Raw genomic sequence first — 19,680 nt, forward strand, 5'->3', positions numbered from 1 at the left:
AATAATCTGGACTAACTCGAAAACGCAAAGAGCACAAACCACCATTTTAACAGCACAAACAAATGGGGAATATTTGACCAGAGTTGTGCATGGGGTTAGTGGGCCAGCTTCACGCAGGTTGTATTGGTTTGTCTAAAAGACAGTCCCTGTTTGTGTGTGTGTGTGTGTGTGTATGTGTGTTGGATGCTTAGAAAGCTCTCAAAAAAGAGAGAACAGTGGTCCTTGTGTTTGTCTCCTGGCCAGCAGGTAACCTGATCCCACCGCATTGATTCCTCGTACGGAGTCGTGCACCCACTCACACAAGCAGCTCCTGTGTGTCGCCACACAAATCATGGCCAACTGTATTGCCATCGTGCCTCTACAGTTACATTCTGTACCCCCCACTTTTTATAATAGTAACATAAAAGACCCCAAATAATCCACCAAGTCACAATCAAGATGGATCATTGAGTGACTGCGAAGGCTCCTCCATATGTGGTATTGAGCAAAGGAATGATAAAGAATGAAATATTTTGGAATGATTGATGAAGTTATGGGACGTTTCCCCAAATGAAGGTCCCCTAATGAAGGTTTGGGAGTTTCCCCCCCACCTCCCAGACCGAAAAAATGTAGTCTAAGTGGCCTGAAGAAAAAAAAAAGATTTCACGAGAGCAGCTGGAAGGCTGGAAAAAAATGCTGAAAATTGACCCGACTGAAAAGTTACATTTTCTGCCATTTTGGGTCCTGGCGGGGCCTCCGGTGAAGGTTTAGTAAGCTTCCCCCACCACCTGGACCCTAACCGTGAAGCGACCTGGGGGAAAAAAAAAAAGATTTTACGACAGCCATGGGGCTGAAAAGAATGCCAAAACTGGACTAGTCAGAAATGTGTCATCTTCTCCCGTTTTTGGGTCCTGGCAGGACCCTCGATGAAGGTTTGGAAGGTTTCCCAAACCTCGGGGACCCAAAAAGTGTACTTGTAGCGATCTGGAAAAAAAAAAGAGATTTCACAACAGCCAAAGGGGGGAAAAAAAAAAACAGAAAATTGACCCATCAGAAAAGTGGCCTTTTCTGCCATTTTGTGATATTGAGCAAATAAATTATAAATAATGAAATATTGTGTATATATACACATATTTAATTTCATTAGAAATCCAATGGAATGAGGTTGACAACAATGTTTCCCTTCATGCGTCTGCAGGAGGACAGACCTGCACACATACTTGGACTACAAGGAGGCATCGGAAACCTACCAACAAGCTTGGCAGCAGCTTCGCAGCCAGGCCTTCCCTCTTTGGCCACGCAGTGACAGAAACCTCTTGCTCTTCCAATGAAAGCCAACGTTGGAGTAAAATATATCCTTTAAGGCTTGATAGGAAGCAAACTCTTGAAGATGGAGAAGATAACTTTTTTGGTGCAGTGTAATGAGCCCACATATACACTCTTATTCAGATAAGCTTGGGGTTTAACTCAGGATATGTTGTACTACAAAGCTATAAAAGCACCGCCATTAATCGAGAACGCCCAGAGAACGGTGCACGGATGGATAAACGGTACAGGATGCTATTTAAGCATTGCCCCTAAGTAGGGCTTGTATGACGATGGGTACGAATGTTGAAGGGACAATTGAATTTACTACTGGTGATCCCAAACTGTACCATTAAAATGGTAATTAAGACAATGATTCAAAGATGAGAAGAATCAAGTACTATTTTATGAATTCCCAGTACTCCTACAGGAGTGCTTATGGTCCCTATATCCCAGGGAACAAGACTTTCCCGACCATGTGCACTGAGTTGTCGAGCTTTTTCATTTTGGTTTGGTATTTTGTACAATTAAAAAACTAAAAACCACCACTAAAACCAATCCAAGGTGTGGAACAAAATGATTGGTAGACGGTGGAAAGAAAAGAGAGATGGTGCAAAAAAAGATTTGAGTATGTACGAAAGCTTTATCGTCTTTGTAGTCAACAGGGATGTGTCAGATCGCCAACCACCGTGAACTACGGGAGCTGATTTTGCTGATGTGTTATTCCACTGCGAAGAGTTGGAAATTTATAAATTAATACACATAATCAGATTGGGCCCTTTTGAGATGGAATTTTGTGTTTTATAGTTAGGGTTTTTGTTGCAAATTGTACCATGCTGAGGATATAAATAAATCCCTTTCAACAATAACAATTTGACAATTATTAATTAATTAATAATTAAGTACATTATATATATTTTATTTGCATTATATATATGTACACGCATGGCGACTCTAAATTGTCCATAGGTATGAATGTGAGTGTGAATGGTTGTTTGTCTATATGTGCCCTGCGATTGGCTGGCGACCAGTCCAGGGTGTACCCTGCCTCTCGCCCAAAGTCAGCTGGGATAGGCTCCAGCATGCCCCCGCGACCCTAATGAGGAGAAGCCGCATAGAAAATGGATGGATGGATAGGTGCAGGCACACAATTTTACCTAAAATATATAATACAATTAAATAAAAAAATATGCCAAATGAAGAAAAACCATGTCAACCAAGAGAAATCCTTTATTATCAGCCATTCTTATGTCTCTGGACAAAGTCACAAGTAAATGTGCAAGCAATGGCTAGCTCTGCTTATGTCGACACAAGTCAGCCAATCTGACCACAGTATTCACTAAGCTATCGGAGTGAAACATCAACATCTTAGCTTTGTGTTATAGATAGCAAAGCAAATTATAGTGTAATATAGTATACACCTTCAATTCATTGTCAGAAAAAAAACAAGCTGTGTGCCGAAAATGCCCCTTAGGCCACCTTTTGGACACCCACGACATAGACAGCGATCACTCGTCTCTAGTTATCTGTGCACAAAGAAAGACACCTGTCATGCCAACCCATCCGACCCTGCATGACGCCCATACAACTTGTTTGCGTTCCATTTATTTGTATTGGTTACGTCCTCCAAGCTAGCCTATCCTTTTAAAATACCTAGAGTGTCTTTAACATACATTTAATGAGCATTACACACCAGTTAAATAAAATATTAAATATTAGAACATTTCTCTGTTAAGTGACACTTGCATATATCCCTCCCCCCAATTCATCACCAAAACATGAAAATAACATAGCCAAACAGCAAAGCAACATTACTTGAGAGTATTATGGTGTATGACCAGTCATGCATGTAGTTAGTAACCTTTATTATACAGTGTCCCTAAAGTCATAGCCTATACTGTACAGAATTTAATTAAAAAATGCTAATATTGTTTTATTATTGTATAGTATGTGTTTTAGCCTTTGTGTACAGACTTTAGGGAAACCCTTGCAGTGCGTCCACCAGGGTTTCAACAGTAGTACTAGTATGTGTATATTAGCAAGTATGCAAGCACCTTCACATCAAAGTAGACTTTGGATAAAGAAGAATGAACACTGCTGACTACGGTATGATTGAAATGAACAGGTTAGTAAATCAATGTGGTATCATCGTGTGTAATGTTATTTGCATGTTAGACTTCAGGGGTGTATATTGATGTAAACAATAACATTGAAGACACTTGTGTTGCATGTAGGAACACAAAGATAAACTTGGTAAGTACGATACATTTTCTATTGTTACGGACCCATTCAGTATCATCGATACTTAGCTGCTGTTATTGTTTCACTTTTCGTTGCCTGGCAGCGACAAGTGCGACGATAACACGCGCCGAACAATCGAAAGCAGATTGGTTACGTGAGGCGCCAAAATAAACAGGAAGTTGGTCAGATTTGAAGCATTTCCGGGTTTGTGTGCTACGCGGACTACCTGACTCCTGTTTTTTTTTTTTTTTTAGTAGACTGAATTTTAGTAAATGATACTGGATCCCAGCAGAGTGCTATAGTAAGTCTCTTAATAAAATAGTCCATAAATGTCAAGTTTAAACGGGGTTAATCTGCATTTTTCTTCTCTTGATTTAAACACTCAGGATTCCGCAGCCTCCTCCTCCGACCACGCCTACTCTGTTACGATTGGTCATGGGGTCGAGGGTTGACTCTGCCACCTATTTCTTATGTAGCCTTGATATTTTATATTTTATGCATCCTATACTTTAGTGTCAAAAGTACTAAAGTAGAATACAAAACTTTTCCTTAAGTCATTTTTTGGGAAGGTGTCTTTACTCAGTATGGCTTTTGGCTACTGGACTATAGGGATTGGCGGATTGGTGCAAATATTGATGTCAAGGGTAGTATTAGTATTGGATAGATATTAGTGAGATGGGGTCAGTATTTTAACATTTTCTTCTATGTTAATATTTACAAATATGTGTTTTTGTAGTGCTGTTGATATTGTTAATAGTTCACAAATGATGGCTAACATTGTTGATAGACAGTTTTTGTTTGCCTAAAATCCTTATTCTGATTACAATCACGATCAACAAATTACAGGCAAACTCATTCAATATCAATATCAGTATTGTATTGGCAATACTGGCCCTGTATTTACTTGATATGCAAAATTTGCAGCATCAGCCAGCCTTAGTAAATTAGAAACCTTTTACTCACATCATTTTCTGACAGGAAACCTCTACTACGGTTATTTTCCTCATCATCAAGTATGGCTTTTGGCTATTTTATACAAGACAGGACTATCTCTTTATGATTTTATTCTGTCATCTTTATAGGCACACTGCTTCTATCGTCTTGGATATGTACTTCAGCTTTTGTAAATACAGATGCAACATGATTAGGCGGTTTCTCCTTTGGTGCGAACACATGTACCTGCGACAAGGAAAAGAATAAATAGGTGGCATGCTTGTTGTATGCGCAGATTGCTGTGGTCATTTTACAGTACGGCAGTGTTTATGTTGTTTCCTTTCAGTGCATTCAATGATTGATGGTATTTTTCTATTGCATTTTTGTCTATTCAAGTGCCGTCAAATGGTAATGAAAAGACTGGGCCAGATGCACAAATGTCTGAAACACAGTGCAGCCATAAACTTAATGTGTGTGTATTTGTGTGAAAGGTTAATAACCCTTTGTCGTACAAAAAATCTTATAACCAAATGTGTTTTCTCCGCTGTAGGCCACGTACAGGAAGCCATCCTCATCCTTCTCCTTGTCGTAGAGCTGGCCCATAGTCAGGCTGCAACACACACATAAGCCACCAGATTTCAATTAGGGATGCACCCATCCACATTTTTTCACTCACGATCCAAACCCTGAATTTGTATATCTGCTGATACCGTTACTATTCCGATACCAAAGCTTGCTTCACTTTCATTGTTACTATTCAAATTATTGTTGATTTGATATGAGGCTGTAATGACCTCTTAACCGTTAACAACAACATTATGAGAGAACGTTAGGACGTTCGGCCGCACGGTGGTCTAGTGGTTTGCATGTTGGCCTACACAGTAACAATAAAAAAAAATTGGGAAGACCTGGGTTCGATTCTCCCTTGGGCATTTCTGTGTGGAGTTTGCATGTTCTCCCCGTGCGTGCGTGGGTTTTCTCCGGTACTCCGGTTTCCTCCCACAAAAAACATGCAGGTTAGGTTAATTGGCGACTCTAAATTGTCCATAGGTATGAATGTGAGTGTGAATGGTTGTTTGTCTATATGAGCCCTGCGATTGGCTGGCGACCTGTCCAGGGTGTACCCCACCTGTCGCCCAAAGTCAGCTGGGATAGGCTCCAGCATGCCCCTGCAGCCCTAATGAGGAGAAGCGGTATAGAAAATGGATGGATGGATGGCCTTTGCGGGAAAAAGTTTGGACACCCCTGATGTAAACCGTCATTACTCTTCAAACGGTCCTCCACTCGTAACAGCCATCGATCCCACAGTCCCGCATTTGAGCCGGGTCCACCGATCCCCACTAACAACGTTGAGCAGCACTAAGCAACGAGCCAAAATTCCAAGCTGTCACCTTGTTGTCCAGCGCAGCTCTTAAAAGGCGTCAGGGAGGGGCGTGAGGTTTGGAAGTAGGTCAGATAGATTCTTGAGATATGCTGCTCCGTACAACATGTGGACACCGACACTTATGAACCGTGTAAAACAAGAATGGGGGTCTGGTTTCTTTCCGTTCATGGAGACATCAATTCCAAACGTCTATAAAGCAGATGGACTGATAGCGTGTAACAAGTGTGTCAGTATTTGATACGAATACTAATAACGACAGTGTACGTACTATTTCTGTATGATCGGGGCTCTACTTCCACAGTGTGGTGTTGCTCTTACCTGGACTGCGGGACCGTTTTGTCAACAAAGAGGAAAATGGCTTTCTCAGAAGGTAACTGGATGCGTTTCCTGATGATCCACATGAACTGGGCCACGGTGATGTCAGAGGGCACCAGGTACTTCCTCTTATCAATGTCAACTATCTGGGAGCCACACACTTTCTCCACGATCACCTGAAGCGCAGACATAAAGACGTGCATCGACTTTACACACTATATCATCATTGAAGCATTTCGACTTAGATAGATTAGAGACTGAGTTCTATTATGAAATGTGGTGGTTAGCAAATAACACTGTCCACTACAGTGTTGGTGTTCGTCTGCCACCCATGAAATGTAACATGAAATCGGACATTTTGGAGTCGGCGCCGACCCAAAAACGTTACAAATCAACCAGTTGCACCGAGCCAGCTTTTGGAAAAATCCAGGAGTCGTACTTTAACGAGCTAATATTATGCTTACTTTGTCGCCGCAGACTGTCAGTCGCAAACTCACCGGCACTCTGTCTGGATATTTGTTGCGGATCTTTGCTGCCTCCACACATCGGTGCTCTGAGGAAGAGATATAAAGTATGAGTCGTGCCTCTTGGCAGCCTCAACAGTGTCTATAGTTAGTCCAAAACCCTGATAAGGCACGGTACAAAGCTAGTAAGGCCTTAAACTCAAAACTGTGCTGACAGCATTGTTTTGCAGTAATGATAGAGGATCTAATAGCAACATTATCCAATGGCAATTAGGAACTAACATCATCATGTACTTAAAATGACAGGTGCATATATGTTAACCAGCATGCATGCATTTGATAACCCATGCAGAATGAATAAGCAAAATCTCCATGACATAACATGTCTTCATAGCAATCCTTTACCGAGGGAATGGTCCTCTTTAAACATCCATTTCATCTTTGCTCGATCCCCGCACTGAGGCGTGACGCTAATGTCTAATTGGAGGTCCTTGAAAACAGCAGGAAATGTCTTAATGTTCAAACATTGCAGTCGACGGCGTTGAAAACAAAAACGTCAACAAAATAATTCCAGCCCGTTTGCTAAACGTCAGGTTTGTCTATCTGAGGTGACGTCACTGTCTGGCAGAGGATGGTGCTCCCTTCAGGTGCTCTCGCAAATTATCATTCTTTAAGTCAATCCTGTCTAGTATTTCGTGGAGCCCCGCGAGAGGACAGACAGACACAGGAAGTAAGGTATACACATACATACACACACACTTTTATACGTATATATAATTCTCTACACTATCTCGCTAATTTACACAGTCGTGTTAAAGTTGTGGTTGTACCGATACTACCTGAAGGCAGCATGAGCCTGCTGGCAGTCATGGAAACAGTGTGACGCTAAAGTGTATTGGACGCCTTTACAAAATCCGTTTGGGAAGTTTTACTCAAGTGTTTTGTTAGCCTACTTAAATGTCCTTTATTTAAACATCGTACGAATGTGTCTTTGGCTATCCGCTAGCGTGTTCTGAATGATCGTTTCGTTCGCCACTGCTACTGTACAACACGCCAGCCCGGTAGATGGCGGTAATGTACTTAACAAGATGGAGAAGAAGAACAAATAATTAGCCACTTTGCTAGCTTGAATCCGCTACCTACCCGGCTAGTTTGTTAATGAGACACAACGCGCGCGTTTTCCTTTAGACGTGCACGTACGTCAGCTATCGCCCGCTATGCCTTTTTATGAAGTTTACTCCCATCCTGCTTTAATTCGGTACAAAACCAGTCTTTACACCAGCGCCACCGCGTTTCTCGTTGCGGTCTTGTGCCTCACTTACATCCCACCGTTGCTGGTGGTGTATAGGAGCCAAGGTACAGAAAAGTGACGAACAATAAAAGGAACAAGTGGCAATTATATTTGTTTAACGCGTGGTCTTGCTCGTACTGCAGGTTTCTGGATCAAAAGGAGCACTTATGAAGAGCAGCCAGTTGTACGCTTCCAGTATGAGACTCTGCTGGTGGCTGCGACCAGTACAAGCGGGGATTATGTGGCCTGGAGCACCTCCCCTCATTTCAACAACATGCTGGGGAACAACCTGCGAATCCCTCTTGTCTCTGTGAGGTTTGCTCATGCACAACAGCTTTCACTTCGTTTAGACTGATGTGCTTTTTATGTGTGCGTGAACAGGTGAGAGAAGAGGACCAAAACCAGGATGGAAAGTTGGACCTTCTGATTTTTGAACTGCAGTTACCCCTGAAAGATGAGGAAAGTGTTTACAGTGTCCAACTGCTTCTGACCTTCAGCTACCAGCTCTTTGTGAGTATGCTGTTGAAATACCTCCGCTACAGGCAACAGTCGTGTCCAAAGTGTGTCCTAGAGTTTGTTTTTATTCTGAAAATAAACTAAATTTATTATTAATGAGCTACTGCCGTGTAACATATTCACAGCACATTCTAAAGATATGACTTAAGAAGAAAGGTTATTAAAAAAAAGGAAAAATCCACAGTAATTTTACAAGAATAAAGTCAAAATATTAAGAGAAAAAAGTTTCAATCTATTGAGAAAAAAGTCTTAATTTCATGAGAATAAAGTAGTTATGAGGAAAAATGTCATTTTAGAAGTTGACATTTTTTTTTCAAATTTAAGCTGTAGTTTGAGAAACAAAGTTGAAATTTTTGGAAAATTAGGTTGGGGGGGGAAAGGTTGTAATATCATGAGAATAAAGTCATATTATTACGAAAAGTAAATTTACTTCTCGTAAAGAAGAAAGTTGAAATATTTGTAAAACTATAAATAGGGATGTCCCTTATTGGCTTTTTTGCCGAGAAACAAAGTTGAAATTTTTGGAAAATTAGGTTGGAGGGAAAGGTTGTAATATCATGAGAATAAAGTCATAATATTACGAGAAGTAAATTTACTTCTTGTAAAGAAGAAAGTTGAAATATTTGTAAAATTATAAATAGGGATGTCCCTTATTGGCTTTTTTGCCGATAACCAATATGCCGATATTGTCAAACTCTTTATTTCCGATACCGATATCAGCCGATACCGATACAGATATGTGTAACATGACATATCTCCTGTGGTCGAATTAACATGTATCTGTTGTGAAGCTAATGGATACAGCATCAGCAATTAGCTTCACAGCGTGGCTGTAAACAACATTGTACAACATCTGAGCAATACTTGCAATTAGGCTAAGACTGTGACATATGTTTTAAAAGTTAACAGTGTAGCAATTTTTTTTTTTTGATCATCAAAAAGTCCAGGGAAGAAAATTAAGTGTCATACTTTTCATGTGGGCTTAGCACTCTTAGTGCAGCAAATTTTTCATTGGGGTGGCCAAGGTGAGACCATTACTCACATAGGGGTGGCAATAAGTTGATTCCCAAAATGTCTACATGGCCAGTGGGGTGGCCGCAGCCATCCCTGGCCACCACGTACATCTGCCACTGTGCAGCAGCATGCTGTATTGGTTTTTACGTCACACTACAAATTGCACACAGTAATTCCGGGCCAAAATTAATATATTTCGCACCATCAGATTTTAATGAAATTTCATCTGCAGATAGATATTAAAGTGAATTTATATCCTACATACATTATCTTGTCCTGAAGCTCCGATCCATGAGTTTGAAAGGCTTAAAGTTGGACTTAACATTCAAAGCCGTCGTATGACTCGAGGTGGTCCAACACTTGGTGTGAATCCGATGCGAAATTGAAGAGGAAAAGTAATCTACTTAGCAAACCTGTATATAATTAAAAATACTGTATGTATGGTGTGGAATTAACACTGCTGCCACAAGTGGCTGACTTTCAAGCAGCTCTGTTTGTTTATTCAAGCACATTTTAACGTGCCATGACAGCGACGATTGGCATCTGTGTGATTCCCTCTCTACCCATTGATATCGAGGCGGCCACGCCGAGGACTAGCAATGAAGTGGAGATTCAAGCTTTTGAATCAGCTGAAGTTTTACGAAAATAAACTCAAAACGTTAAAAGAAAAAAAGTTACATTTTTCCCCAAGATCATATTTCTCCTTTCTTACAGATAAATACTGTATGACATTTTTGGGTAGGAAGTTATTGTTGAAGTGGTAGCACTGTCTTACAATCCGGCCTGAGGTGAACACAAGGTAATATACTGCATTGACTAGCAGGATTACCCAGCACCCATCCGTTTACATGCTACATTAGTTATGTTACATGTTACCCATTTCTTGACAATCCGGCATTTGATGTCTGGCATAAATAAAGTAAAACCAACCTTTTATTACTTTCCCCATCGTGTTTTTCCAGACAAAGTCAACAGTGGTGATGCAGAGCCTGGCCTACGTGCAGCACTCCTCTTCTGTCCCTGGAGCTAAGCTCTTTATGAGCGGAGACCTGAGGCTGCAGCAGAGGACACCGCTGCCTCACCGCGGACTATTCAACATTTACAATGTGAGAGAAATGACTGGTTCATCTTTGTGCAAACATTTTTTTTAGAAGGTGCAAATACGCTGACCACCCACAACACAGTGACCGCTTGCACAACATTTAATGTTCACCTGTGCAACTGGCTTTTGAGTTGGCCTCTGGAGTTCGGGCTCGTAGCATCCTGTTGATGTTATAGAGTTCCACGCACTCCAGTATTCACATGTGTGGCATTGAATCGTAGGCTTCCTTGTTGTCAATCCAAGCAGTTCACAGGTTGGTGATTCTGGTCTAACCACTAGCTGGTGTTTTGCTCCTTTAGGGATTATTGACAGTATCTTTCTGATCCATATGCTTACACCCTTTAGTCTCCGCCTGATAGGAGCTTCCATGTGGTGCTGAGGAAGTTTTAGGTCGGTAGTTTGATGATGGGCTCCCATCTGCTGGTTCTTCATGGTGAGGACTTTGTGACCTTGGGTTAGCCACTCTGGGCGGGTCCTTGATGTTAGCTAAAATATGTTGTTAATCTGCCTTTCATTTTTAGTGGCTCAACTGGCAAAAGATTTCCATCTAAGTTTTAAAATGGTGCTCATATTTGCAGTGCTCCTTTGGACACACTCAGTGCTCTACTGTACCTGGAGCCTTCATTTCTAAATGCCATATTTGTATCAGTTTATTTATTGATTGATTTAATTTCAAATCCATTGTGGTGGTGTATACTGTAGGGGCAAAATCATGAAAAAATGCCACTGTCCAAACACTTGCATACGGTGTTCGCACGATAAGCGCGGGGGGATAGCTTCCCAAAATAGTATAATATATTTAAAATTCACAACACCAAATACAACACATGGGACCGAACACTCTGAAATAACCTACCTCGCACAGCTTTGAAGACGTGTTCGGCTTTCAGCCCAAACGGTTGATTTCCAAATTGTCCGTCTGTTGATATCTGCAGGGAATCTGTACAGCTTGAAACCCTTGTCATGTTTATTTGTGCATCCAAATGCACAACAACCCGGCATTTTTGGTGAATAAACAACAATACGGCCAAGAATACTGTTGTATTCTGTTGTATAAAGGCGAACACAAACGCGAATTTGGCCCCAAGATGGCTCCACGAGTCACGTGACTGTATTTTATCGACTCATGACGTAACTCTCTCTATGAAGGGACTCTAAAACCCCCTACCCCCCCCATCCTTTGGCAGATATGCAATGCCAGGATGATTTCTTCATGTTCATGTTTTTTGTCTTATTTTTTTTCAATCAAGGAGTCTGTGATTGACACCTCCAGCCCTTTTGCAAGTGCATACGACCTTGACAGCATCGTGAGGCGCTACCAGGAACGAAACTGTGAGTTTCAGAAAAGCTCGCAGTTAAGTAACACTGATTGAGTAAATAGACATGTATTTTGTTTATTGTTGACACTGTTGCTAATTGTTCTCTTTCTCTTCAACTTTTTCTTCAAAGTGACCACGGCCCTCTTCTGTCCCACACCAGTGTGGACCACAGGGCGGGCTGCTGGTTCTCCTTTCCTACTTAATGTAGAAATCCGCTACCCTGTGGAGGTAATTAGATATCCTTCCAAAAATACACTTCATTCTAAATTTTGCTTCATACTTGAAGAAAACCATGCAAATGTTGTCAGAGGTATGGAAACGTGGATTCACACCTGCAAACAATCAATGTTTAGCCTTTACAGTAGGCCCTCAGTTTCTTTCGTAGGACGGCGCAAGTCAAGTTTTAGTGTAAGTGGGAACTTGCATCGAAAGCAGGGGTGTCCAAACTTTTTTCCAGCGAGGGCTACATCGTGAAAAATGAAAGGATGCAAATTTGCATCTTTGATATTTTGTAAGGCAATTTATGCTTAGTATGCTTATGCTGATGCAGATATGCTGGAGTATATTCTCGTGAAATTGCAAACTTTTTTCTCATTTGATTACATCTTTTTTTACCTTAATATTTTGACTTTAATTCTTGTGAAATTACAGCTGTTCTTTCCATTTGTGCTGTTTTTTTCCCCCAATTATTTCAACTTTCCTCTGGTAAAGTTTCTTCTCGTAATTATGACTTTATTCCCATAATATTTTGACTTTATTATCATAATATTAGAAGTTTTTCACCATCCTAATTTTCCAAAAACTTGATTATTTTTGTTTGTTTTGCACATTACGTCAATTAAAAAGGAAAAAAAAACAAACACCTTTTTCCTTAAAATTTCAACTCGAAGGTACTGAAATGACATTATTTTCCCTCATAATATTACAAGTTTGTTCTTTTGAAATTTAGACTTTTTTTCCTCATTGGAATATGCGTTTTTTGTCATAATATTTTGACTTAATTGCCATGTTCCATAAAAAAAAAAAAAAAAATATATATATATATATATATATATATATATATATATATGTGTGTGTATATATGTGTGTGTATATATATATATATATATGTATGTATATGTATATACAGTATATATGTATATGTGTATATATATGTATGTATATATATATATATATATATGTGTGTGTGTGTGTGTGTATATATGTACATATGTGTATGTATATATGTGTGTATATATATGTATATATATATATATATATATGTGTGTGTGTATATATATGTACATATGTGTATGTATATATGTGTATATGTGTATATATATATATATACACACATGTATATATGTGTGTATATATATATATGTGTAATATATATATATATATATATGTGTGTGTATATATATATGTATGTATATATATATATATATATATATATATATATATATATATGTATATAAACTTTTCACTTAATATATTTACTTTATTGTAAAGTTAACTGCAGATTTATAAATCTCATAATAATAAATCATAAATTATATTTTTAGAATGTGCCACGGGCCAATTAAAAAAAAAAAAACCCAAAAACAATGGCAGCCCCCGGACTGCAGTTTGGACACCCCTGACCAAAGAGAACAGCAAAGTCACTCAAGCTGTGCACAGGACACATGAACAACAAGAGCTAAATGAAACTTTTCTTTGACGCACCTCACAAAGGTCTTGGGAGTCATGAAAGGAGTTAAAAAGCATAAAAAGCACAACAGTGATGTCATTCCTCAGTGTATCGCCATTCCAGTCCATTTTCTTCCGCCTGTGTATTTCTCTTTCTTTTTGTATGACATAAATAACGTCTTTATGTATGGTGTGACTCCCACAAGCTCACGTTTACCTTGACTGTTTCCCCGCACCTATCGCCCCGGCTTTTGGGAAACCATCAAGTTTGCCTGGATCCAATATGTCAGCGTTCTCCTGATCTTTCGCTGGCTTTTTGAGCGCATCCAGAAGTTTGTCTTCCAGAACCAGGTGCTAACCACCGTTCCGGTAACGCCTGGAAAACCTCACCAGCACTGACAGCGTGTGAGTTATGCAAACACGTCATATTTCCATAACTTCAACACAGCATAGGATTTTTTTTCTTAGTGTTTTAAAGAGGATAGGCACAGAATTGCTCGGCTCGAGCACAATCATCTGGAGGCTTTCAACACTGTTAATTTCAGCACAGTGACCAAAGTTAAATAATAAAGATGCCACCAAGCTTAAAAGGTTGGCGTGCAGGCTGCGTTCATTTTGTGGTCTTGCGACAGACATTCAGATGCTACTGTGTTTTTGAGGGTTTATTAACGATCCTTTACACTTTACTGCAGGGGTGTCCAAAGTATGGCCCTAGGGCCATTTGCAGCCTGCGGCACATTCTGGAAATATTTAACAAGAAAGCTGTTTGTTTGTTTTTTAAATGAAAAAAATCTGCAGTAATTTGACAAAAATAAAGTCAAAATATTAAGAGAAAAAAGTTGCAATCTAATGAGTCATTTTACAAGAATGTCGTACTATTATGAGGAAAAAAAAAACATAATTTTACGAGCATAAATTAAGAATATTAAGGGTGTTATTTTTTTTAAGTCATAATATGCTGGAAAAACAAAACAAAGTTGTAACTATTGGAAAATTAGATTGCAGAAAAAGTTACAATGTTGCAAGAATAAAGCCGTAATTACATGAAGAAAATTCACAGTAGTAGTTTATACACACAAAAACAACCGCAGAAATTTTAAAAAACAGCCGTAATTTTACAAGAATAAAAAGTTCTATTTTGCTGCGAAAAACGTAGCAATTTTACAAGAATAAGCTCGTAATGTTATGAGGGAAAAATAAAATCATTTTAGTGGCCTATGCTACTAGTTGGAGCCTAGGAAGTAGCCTTGGCTACTAAAATGACATTATTTTTCCTCATAATATTATGAGTTGGTTCTTGTAAAATTGTTACCTTTTTAAATGTTCATTTTTAGTTATTTTTTTAAAGTCAAATATATTCTGAAAAACAAAACAAAATGAATTTTTTTTTTATTTTGGGCAAATTAGGTTGTGGAAAAAAATCATGTTACGAGTAAAAATATTAGGGGAATACAGTCATAATTACGAGACGAAAATTTACAAGAATTCCTCCCACATTCCAAAAACATGCATGTTAGGTTAATTGGCGACTGTGACGATTGTCCATAGGTATGAATGTGAACATGAATGGTTGTTTGTCTATATGTGCCCTGCAATTGGCTGGCACCCAGTCCAGGGTGTACCCCGCCTGTCGCCCAAAGTCAGCTGGGATGGGCTCCAGCATACCCCCGCGACCCTCAAGAGGATAAGCGGCATGGAAGATGGATGGATGGATGAATATTTAGAGGAAACCTGAAATAGTTGGGGGGAAAAAAAACTGTAGAAATGGAAAAAAAACAGCTGTAATTTTACAACAATAAGGTCAAAATATTGAACCAGTCATATTCTAAGGAGAGAAAAGATGCAATTTCACAAGAAAAATGTAATGGAGGGAAAATAATGTCATTTAAGTAGCATAAAGTTGAAATATTAAAAAAAAAAGTGTGTTTTTTTAAAGTTGTAATATTCTGAGAAACAAACAAAACAAAGTTGTAATTTTTGGGAAATTAGGTTGCAGAAAAAGTTATTATGTTGACAGAATAAAGTAAAAATATTATGGGAATAAAGTCATAATTTTGAGAAAAAAATTTACAAAAAGAAAGTTGAAATAGTTGGTGGATGGGGGTGTGGGGACACCAGAAATGGAAAAAAAATCATTTGACAAGAATCAAGTCAAACCATTAAGAGGAAAAAAGTTGTACTCTAACGGAATAACGTTGAAATATTAAAGAAAAAATGTTTACAAAGAAAAATGTTTTTTTAAAGACATTGTGAGAAACAAAACAAAGTTGTAATTTTTGGAAAATTAGGATGGGAAAATGTTAGATTAAGGGAATAAAGTCATAATATTAGGAGAAGAACATTTATGAAGATGATTTAAGAAAGTTGAAATATTTTTAAAATTTAAAAAAATATTAAAAATGGGGGGGTGACTAAAGAGTGAAGACTTTTTTTTTTTTTTTTTCCCTTGAAATACGTTTTAGCACATCTTTACAAAACACCAAAGTGGCAAAGTTGCATCCTTTCATTTTTCACTATGTGGCCCATGCTGGAAAAAGTTTGGACACCCCTGGTTTGTGCATACACAATGCCTCATTCCATCGGCCAAATGCTGTGTGGTTCTGAAACACTATGGGATGATTGTGGTCAGCTGGTTTATATTAAGGTTTGTCAACGAGCGTATATATAACATGCATGCTAGTAGCTAAGTGTTACTTGTAGAAGCGGACTGTCTTATGTGCGGTCGGTAATGTTTTAGTTGAATATTTTTTACATTTTATGACGTAAAAGCTGCAAAAGTAAAGTGTACTCTTATAGAGTCAAAAGATTGCAGTGGTTTGATTTATTAAAAAAAAAAAAAAACTTTGCGCAGTGAATGATTTGAGTGGATGGATTACATGTCAACGTTGTGTAAATTGTTGTACATTCTTTTTTTGGACTGGATTAAATAAAGTTTAACTTAGCAGATCATTGTACCTCTTGGGGATGTTCTTCTCACTCACTGAAATATATTTATCCTTTTAATATTTCTATCAGCTGTATTTCAAGCAATGAGAGATGAGACTTGTATACTTATCTCTGACTAACCAAACACACTTATATTATTATTGTTGTAATTGTTTTTCCTCCATAACTCCCTGCCCCATTGGGTGTTTGTATTTGTATTTCTGGCATTGCATGTTGTGCATGCAGGGTGTGTTCAAATTGGGAAATGGCACGAGAGCTGACTTAAGCAGTACTGGACTTGTTCCACAGAATTAGATCATGTACCCCAGTCAACCACTTCCATCTGGGCAAAATACTTTGGAAAGTGGCACTCATCCATAACGTTCATCTGGAATGAACCTTTTAAAAGCGCCGTGTCCCAGGACAAGGGGCGGAGTGGTTGCATTTGCGTTGCTATAGTAACTGTTTGTGTCGGTGTGCATGTGATATACCGGAAGAACATTAGCTAAAGCAGGGGTTGCTCACACTTTTTCAGCCTGCGAGCTACTTTTTAAAATGACAAGTCCCAAAGATCTACCTCCTACTATAAATAAAGAACATATATATTTACTGTCTTTATAAATGAGTATTTATGTACATTGTACATGTATATCGGGGTGCACGCACTTTTTCAGTATGCAAGTTATGTCGACATGATCTATCGCTAACTGTAAAACATATAATTAATCAATAGTTGTGCATATAACCTGAGTAGTATTTCAGTCAAAATAGCTACACAGCGTTCCTTAGACACATACTTCATGTACTACATCCAGTTAGCATTTGCTATAAACATTCCCGTTTTACAAGAAATGAAAATGGTTATGCAAAAGACAATGCATCCGATGTCAAGGCAACATATTAAAAAGCTTTCAGCAACGGGCACGTTTTCCAATTCATCATGGAATAATAGTTTAAGAAAGGGAAGAGGAGAAAAACACACATTTCTACAGTGGAGTTCATGACGCGAAGCAAAGCCCTCAAACAGATGACTTTTTTTTCGTACATAACTAGCCGCTACAAGTGAACGCATAACTTTTGTTACAGATATAGGCATCTTACTGCTCTGTTAGTTTATCCATAATCGAAAGATGAAAGTTGCATCTCTGTGTGTAGTTTCTCATTAGTTCCTCACTAACTACTGTATTTTTCTGTACCTTATTGTAAAGTGAGACAATTTTTATAAACCGGAATGCCTGATCCCAAAGACGTGTTTATACATCTAAGTTTTTTTGTGCGAGAGTCAAAAAGATGTGATGACGCAAAAGCTCACTAAAAGATTTTAATTTCAGAGAAGTTGTAAGCCATAAAACGGCCACAAGTGCATTTGATAAGCGCTTGGGATAGATCTTTTGCATGTATTAACATGCTCAACAGCAAGGAGGAAGTGGAAGAGCATGGAGAAGTGTAGTATGCAAAAGGTTACGCATTGTCGGGAAATTTGTATGCACACACACACACATACAGGCGTGCACACGCGTGATCAGTTTAGTTCCAGTTCCAAATGTGAAAACTGTAAATAGTTCATGGTGTTATATTTGTAAATGAACTGTTATTTTGATGTAAAACAACCCTTTTTGTATTGTTTATGTTGTGACATACACCTGTAGTTGTTTAGATATTTGAGGTGTCACAAAAGCAAAAAATGTGTGTCAAAGTGAAAGTTATGCTTGAAATGTATCTTCACAAAAAGCTGTTTTTCTCCCTGTTCTTTTGGGAACTTATGTTTTCCTGAAATGTGTCTGTGTTTACTGCTGATTGCTAAAGAACGGAAAAAGGTAGAAACAAACTTTTTTTCTGATGAAAGGTGAGAGTCAAATCTTTATTTTGGTTGGTTCCATGGTTATACAATATTCTATGTGCCTTGAAAAATCAGTCAAAATTGTCTAAAATGGCCCCCACTCAAGGCTGAGATAGAATGAGTTAATTAACGCACGGGCACCATGGAAAGCCACGCCTTTTCTGACGGCAGACAGAGCCAGAGTGAGTGTGGCTTCCCAACAGAATCTGACGTACTTTTACAACTTATTCTGACATCACACATTAACAGCGGTGCAATTTTCAACAACACATACTGTATGTACAGTATCTCCAAATCACAAACTCGTCTCTTGTTCGTTAACGACAGAAGATTCATTCAAAGACACTCAGAACATCACGACAACATCCTCATGCGTGTATGTGTGGTCTAAATAGAAAGACATAAGTGGATATTCTTATCACTAACGTAACTCTTATTGTGGGAGTACGATTTGCTGCATTTAAGTGTGCTCGGAAATTGCAGAAAATCTACAGTACACTCAAAAAGCGTTCATCTTAAATGACATGTCGTCTTTGAACGCAACCTCTCACTGCAGTGTTGCCAACCTGCCGATTTTGTCGCTAGATCTGACGACATTTCAACCCCCCTTGACGACAAAAGCGACTCGTTAGGGAGTTTTCTAGTATGGTGAAAGCACATACTTTTATGCATTTTTTGTTCTCACTGAGCCGCGGCGGGTGCTGTTGACCGGTCCGCCGCAGCTAAATGCTGTTACCAGCCATGATGTGGAGCTCTACGCATCCAAAGTGCAGATTAATAGCTATTACATATATTCACCAGAAGAGTTTGCTACTCACGAACCACACTGAGTCATGTTAATGTGAGCCACAGAATAAACACAGAACTTCTCAATAGCCTACATGTGATGGGAGAACTTTGAAAGGTGCTGGCCGAGATAAAATATTAAAGATCATGTATTTTGATGAAATTGACAATTTCAAATTAACAAACCAAGAATCAAGTTAATTGTAGTTGTAAATGTTGTTACTAAGGTGTTTTTTTTTTACTCACTTTTATTGTCTCCTGCTTTTTTCCTACAGAATTTTACAACATCATATGCAAATGTATGCAATTTAGACGATGTCATCTAGCGACTTCTAGGACAGCTACTGTAGCTACTTTTCTGACTGAAAAGTTGTCAACGGTGCACGGTTGAAGTGCGATTCAAATGTCCTGCTACTATTAAAGATCGCTGTAATAGATTTTCAGACATGAGCTATATTTTAGCTTGATTTCAATTCGTTCGTTTGGAGCTGTTAATACATACATTTCATGACCGCCATTTATCTTTCTCTTTATAAATGCAGGAAACACGGGCATGTTTCACACATATTTGCAAATTGTGATGAATCATGATCTCTGT

At 38.7% G+C, this 19,680-nt stretch overlaps 3 protein-coding genes across 10 annotated transcripts in view; 2 read left to right on the top strand and 1 right to left on the bottom strand.

The window, feature by feature from the left end:
• adat1 (adenosine deaminase tRNA specific 1) overlaps nucleotides 1–3,848 on the top strand; it is a 17,160-nt gene extending 13,312 nt beyond the window's left edge. For 3 of the 4 annotated variants that reach the window (XM_054775423.1, XM_054775422.1, XM_054775425.1), the window contains one exon: nucleotides 1,178–3,848. In XM_054775423.1, the coding sequence (XP_054631398.1) occupies nucleotides 1,178–1,310 (133 nt within the window). In that variant the 3' untranslated portion in view covers nucleotides 1,311–3,848. The remainder of the gene's footprint in view (nucleotides 1–1,177) is intronic. The other variant, XR_008570326.1, reaches the window with a different exon arrangement.
• gabarapl2 (GABA(A) receptor-associated protein like 2) lies at nucleotides 2,497–10,467 on the bottom strand. Of its 4 annotated transcripts, none has more exons than XM_054775438.1 (4): nucleotides 10,373–10,467; nucleotides 6,655–6,710; nucleotides 6,161–6,333; nucleotides 2,497–5,068 (listed from the first exon to the last, which is right to left on the bottom strand). In XM_054775438.1, the coding sequence occupies exons 1-4, from the start codon at nucleotides 10,389–10,391 to the stop codon at nucleotides 4,951–4,953; spliced, it is 366 nt and encodes a 121-aa protein (XP_054631413.1). In that variant the 5' UTR covers nucleotides 10,392–10,467; the 3' UTR covers nucleotides 2,497–4,950. The 4 variants fall into 4 exon arrangements, with proteins under 4 accessions (XP_054631413.1, XP_054631411.1, XP_054631410.1 ...); XM_054775436.1 differs by having other exon boundaries at nucleotides 6,622–6,710; nucleotides 10,373–10,406; XM_054775435.1 differs by lacking the exon at nucleotides 10,373–10,467 and adding an exon at nucleotides 7,027–7,265 and having other exon boundaries at nucleotides 6,622–6,710.
• Nucleotides 5,693–16,478, top strand: tmem231 (transmembrane protein 231). 2 transcript variants are annotated; one of them, XM_054775432.1, is made up of 7 exons: nucleotides 5,693–7,977; nucleotides 8,056–8,222; nucleotides 8,294–8,422; nucleotides 10,405–10,548; nucleotides 11,795–11,898; nucleotides 11,994–12,099; nucleotides 13,768–13,917. In XM_054775432.1, the coding sequence occupies exons 1-6, from the start codon at nucleotides 7,839–7,841 to the stop codon at nucleotides 12,064–12,066; spliced, it is 756 nt and encodes a 251-aa protein (XP_054631407.1). In that variant the 5' UTR covers nucleotides 5,693–7,838; the 3' UTR covers nucleotides 12,067–12,099; nucleotides 13,768–13,917. The 2 variants fall into 2 exon arrangements, with proteins under 2 accessions (XP_054631407.1, XP_054631406.1); XM_054775431.1 differs by having other exon boundaries at nucleotides 7,502–7,977; nucleotides 11,795–11,876; nucleotides 13,768–16,478.
• The last annotated feature ends 3,202 nt before the right edge of the window (nucleotides 16,479–19,680 follow it).

Source organism: Dunckerocampus dactyliophorus, chromosome 5 (assembly GCF_027744805.1).
Source record: "Dunckerocampus dactyliophorus isolate RoL2022-P2 chromosome 5, RoL_Ddac_1.1, whole genome shotgun sequence".
Lineage (NCBI taxonomy): Eukaryota > Metazoa > Chordata > Actinopteri > Syngnathiformes > Syngnathidae > Dunckerocampus > Dunckerocampus dactyliophorus.